This window comes from Cystoisospora suis (assembly GCF_002600585.1).
Source record: "Cystoisospora suis strain Wien I chromosome Unknown contig_4327, whole genome shotgun sequence".
In the NCBI taxonomy this organism is placed as follows: Eukaryota; Apicomplexa; class Conoidasida; order Eucoccidiorida; family Sarcocystidae; genus Cystoisospora; species Cystoisospora suis.
Window position 1 is genome coordinate 553 of NW_027157119.1, and position 3,917 is coordinate 4,469.

General features: G+C 41.7%; 1 protein-coding gene across 1 annotated transcript; it reads right to left on the minus strand.

The window, feature by feature from the left end:
- Nucleotides 1–3: 3 nt before the first annotated feature.
- Nucleotides 4–2,224, minus strand: CSUI_007966 (uncharacterized protein). The gene has a single exon (XM_068068107.1). The coding sequence runs from the start codon at nt 1,870–1,872 to the stop codon at nt 1,483–1,485; it is 390 nt and encodes a 129-aa protein (XP_067919915.1). The 5' UTR covers nt 1,873–2,224; the 3' UTR covers nt 4–1,482.
- Between the last annotated feature and the right edge of the window lie 1,693 nt (nt 2,225–3,917).

Below are 3,917 nucleotides of genomic sequence, written 5' to 3' on the forward strand. Positions count from 1 at the left end.
AGAGAAAGGAAGAAAAAGAAGAAGACAAAGACAAGAAAAGACAAAAAGGTGGAGGGAGAAGAGAGAGGGGAGAAGAGAAGAATTCTTCTTGTTGAAAAAAGAGGGAAAGACAAAGGAGTCGGGTCGACAATTCTTCTTCTTCTTCATCATCTCGATTCTCCCAGGTGTACATACACCTGGGATGAATGAGGGAAAGAGAGAAGGAGAAGACGATGGAAACAGAGAAGACAGTTTCTTCATTTTGAGAGATGAAGAAGAGAGTTGACTAACACCTAATGAAGAAGAAATAACTTTCTTTCATTCTTTCTTTTCTTCTTCACATGAGAAGAAGAGGTGAATGAAGAAAAGCACGGACAGAGAAACAAGAGAAGAAGAGGAAGAAGAAAAGAATGTAAAGCGAAAAGAAGAGCCGAGATCTCTAAGAAAAAACCTTCTGCCTCAAGAGGGAAAGGGAGCGAGGGAGGCAGGGGCGTCTCATCTTTCTTCAAGTATTTTTCTGTTCTCCTTATCGAAAGGTCCTCGATATGAACGGAAATAGATAGATTGAAGATAGATTAAAGATAGATAGATTGAAGATAGATTAAAGATAGATAGATTGAAGATAGATAGGATCTGTGTGGTGGATTACTTCGTCTTCTGTACGAATCGCATCACTTTACTGCTACTCACTTCTGCACTGTACATACACCTGAAACTCGAGGATAATGACGAAGATAAGAAAAATGCAATTTAATCTCTCCTCTTCTTCTTCCTTTGAGAAACAAGACTTCTCTCTTGATCCATCTTTAATTCTCCGATCTAAAAAGAGGAGAACACGCACTTTGTGCAGCTTGTTTCCTTCATACAAAGAAGAGCACTCCCCACCTTTTATCCTCCTACCACTTCATTCTCTTTGTTGAGAAAGACGACGAAGAGGGGAAAGAAACGCAAATGTAAGAAAGAGAAGAAGCGCGAAAAAGGGAGAGAGGGCTCTCCATCCATGAACTTCTTCCTTTCCTTCCGCCGAGACTACATTCTTAACAACAACTCAGGATAGAAAGCACTCCGACGCACTACAACTCTCTCTCTCTCTCTTTGTTTGCTCATCTACTTCTCTTCCTGGGGTGTCTGTACACTTGAAAGAGAAGAGGAAAAGAAACCGAGGGAGGAAGCAAGCCAGGGAAAGAAAAGATCATGAAAGAAAGAAAAAAGAGGCTAGTGAAAGAAAGAAAGAATCTGATGCGGGAACCGAAAGAGACTGGCGAGGAGACAAGCGAGAAAAATCAAGAAGCACGGGAAGAAAGAGAAAAGCCGACAAAGAAGATGATAGGGAGAAGAAAAGAAAGAGAAAGAAAGATAGAAAGAAAGAAAGAAAGAGGAAGAAAATTCAGAAGATGAAAGCAAGATGGAGAATATCGAAAGAAAAAGAGAAAGATAGATGGTTTGCACGTCGAGAGAGAAGAGACGGAAAGACGAAAGAAAGAGGAAAGGAAACGGAGAAACTCACGTGCGGCAATCGAAAGAGAGAGAGAAAAAGAGAAAGAGAGGAAGATGACGAAGAAGGAGAAGGAGAACAGAGACGAAGAGGTCTCGATTCTCGTCTGACGGATTGAAAAGAAAAGGATGAGGAAATACACAAAGAAAAGAAACAAGGAAAAAGAAAGAGAGAGAGCTCTCCCTCAAATCTCTATCGGGATCTTCTGCAGAAAAAAGTCTATTTGCGTAGTGGGAAGAAGAAAGAAGGAAAGAACGGGAGGGAAAGAAACAAGGAGAATAGAGACGCGCTACTCGATTTACATGAGGAGCGAGAAGGGTGACTGAATGAGAGAGATCCGAAGAAGAGACAGAGGGAGAGAGAGAGCTATCTACAGCTGTTTGATTGATCCACTTCATTCTAGAGGCATGTATATGGAGTGAAATATGACGTCCATAGCCACATCTCTGTACTCCCTATACATCTTAATACATAGATATGTATAGATATCTTTCTTTGTAGGTCCTTTAGTCTGTGTGAAATTCGCCAACTTCTCCCGAGCGATGGATGGATAGAATCTCCGCGGCGCTTCTTTCAAATAAGACGGGAGGAGAGGAGAGACCGCCGGGAGATAAAGGAATGATTAAGAGAGAAAGAAAAATCTCACAAAGATCTACAGGTGTCAAGAGAAAAGAAAGCATTCCCTTGGAGGGGGAGAAGAAGACGAAAGACACACGAAATAAAGAAAGAGGGAAAAAGAGAAGAGTTTGCATTCCGGAGGGGAAACGAAACACTCAACACATGGAGCAGCGGCTGGGACCGCTGCTGGTAATCTTGCGCCTCCCCTGTTGCAGGGGGTGTACATACACCTCAATCAACCAGCTGGCTGCGGTGTATGTACAGCTGATTGCACCCCCCGGCGATCTAAATGAATGAATCGATTCACTTTGTCTACCTATCTCGACAGTTTTGTAATGAGAATTCTCTCCTTCCAATAGTGAATTCTTCTTCCAATGAATTCAGTCACTACAGGAAATCGTAGGTTTTCTAGTTGCCTCTTCTTTCTTCTTCTCTCTTTCTAGATTTCCTTTTTCGACTTCTTCTATTTCGTCGCTTTCAGCTGTCTACCCCCTACCTAAATGGCCTATCTCAAAGTCATGCTTGTCCACATATCCATACACTTCGTAGCTCTCCTTCCTCGTGTATTTCTACGCTAAGCAAGGAAGAAGAAGACGTCAGAGAGAAAGTTGTCTCTACTTTCATCTCCACTACTCAATCGTTCTCTTACCACTAGCCTTGCGCGCGCATCTCCACCTCAGCTCTCCGTAACACCCCCATCAAGGTATCGAGCAGATCTTCTATCTATCTACCCACACCTGTTAATTATATAGACGTATCATTCTCTATCTATCTATCGATATGCTATTATAGATCTGTCTATCGACCTCACTTGATCACTATGCATCTACTACATCTCTATATCTATCCTTAATCTATCTATCGCTAATCTATCTATCTACCTCAGCTTATTAAGATCTGTTAAAGTCGACTTCTTGTTTTTCTCCGGCTTCTCATCGTAAAGACTATATCTCCTAAGTGAATAGTGTTAATGCTATCTTATAGACAGTCCCTATGAGGCAGAGCAAGCCAGCCAGAGGTTATGTGTGGTGTGTGGAAAGGGAGATTTCTTAATCTTCCACTTCTTCATCTTCCTTTGGCAAAAGAGCCATCGCAGTCAGCCCGCAAGGGATGCCTAGAAATGTCTCTTTCTTTCTTTAAGGTAGATCTGAGAAACCCTTCTCTTCTTAACTGTGGGCGATACTCTTTTCTTATTTTGGCTGTCCTTGTCCTTTCCCTTCTCTCTTTTCTTGAACGAAGATAAAGTGTTCTCACCCTTTCTTCTTCTTTTTATTTACTTCTGATAGACGAAGACATAACTTTCATCTTTTCCTCTAGACTTATCATCTACACGGCGAGGTTTCTTCTCTCCCATAGAAGAAAGAAACAAGAGAACATAAGGCCAAAGAAAAGAAGATAAAACACATCACCCACTCACATACATGCATGCATGCATCTGTGAACATTCCGACAAAAAGAAAAATCATTCATTCCCAAGGTAAGGTGTCTCTTCAAATAGGTTCAAGAGATCTTGCAACTTTCACGCTTTTCTTGAGCCAAGGAGGTACGAGGCGTAGAAGGATGAGACTCTACAATGTCTGCTTGAAAGATGTGGAATAGATATAGGATAAAGAACGAAAGCCGCTTCGAAGTCTGAAAAGCGTTTAGCGTCCTTGTCAAAGAGAGGAGGGGAGAAGGACAAAAATTAACAAGGAAGAAGATATTTTCTCGTCTGCTTCTCTTTAGGTCCGCCACCTAGAAAGAAACAGTGAGAAAGAGTCGGAAAGAAAGAAAGAAAGAAAGAGTGAGAAAGGAAAGAAAGAAGAGGCGTGGTCAAAGCCTGGAG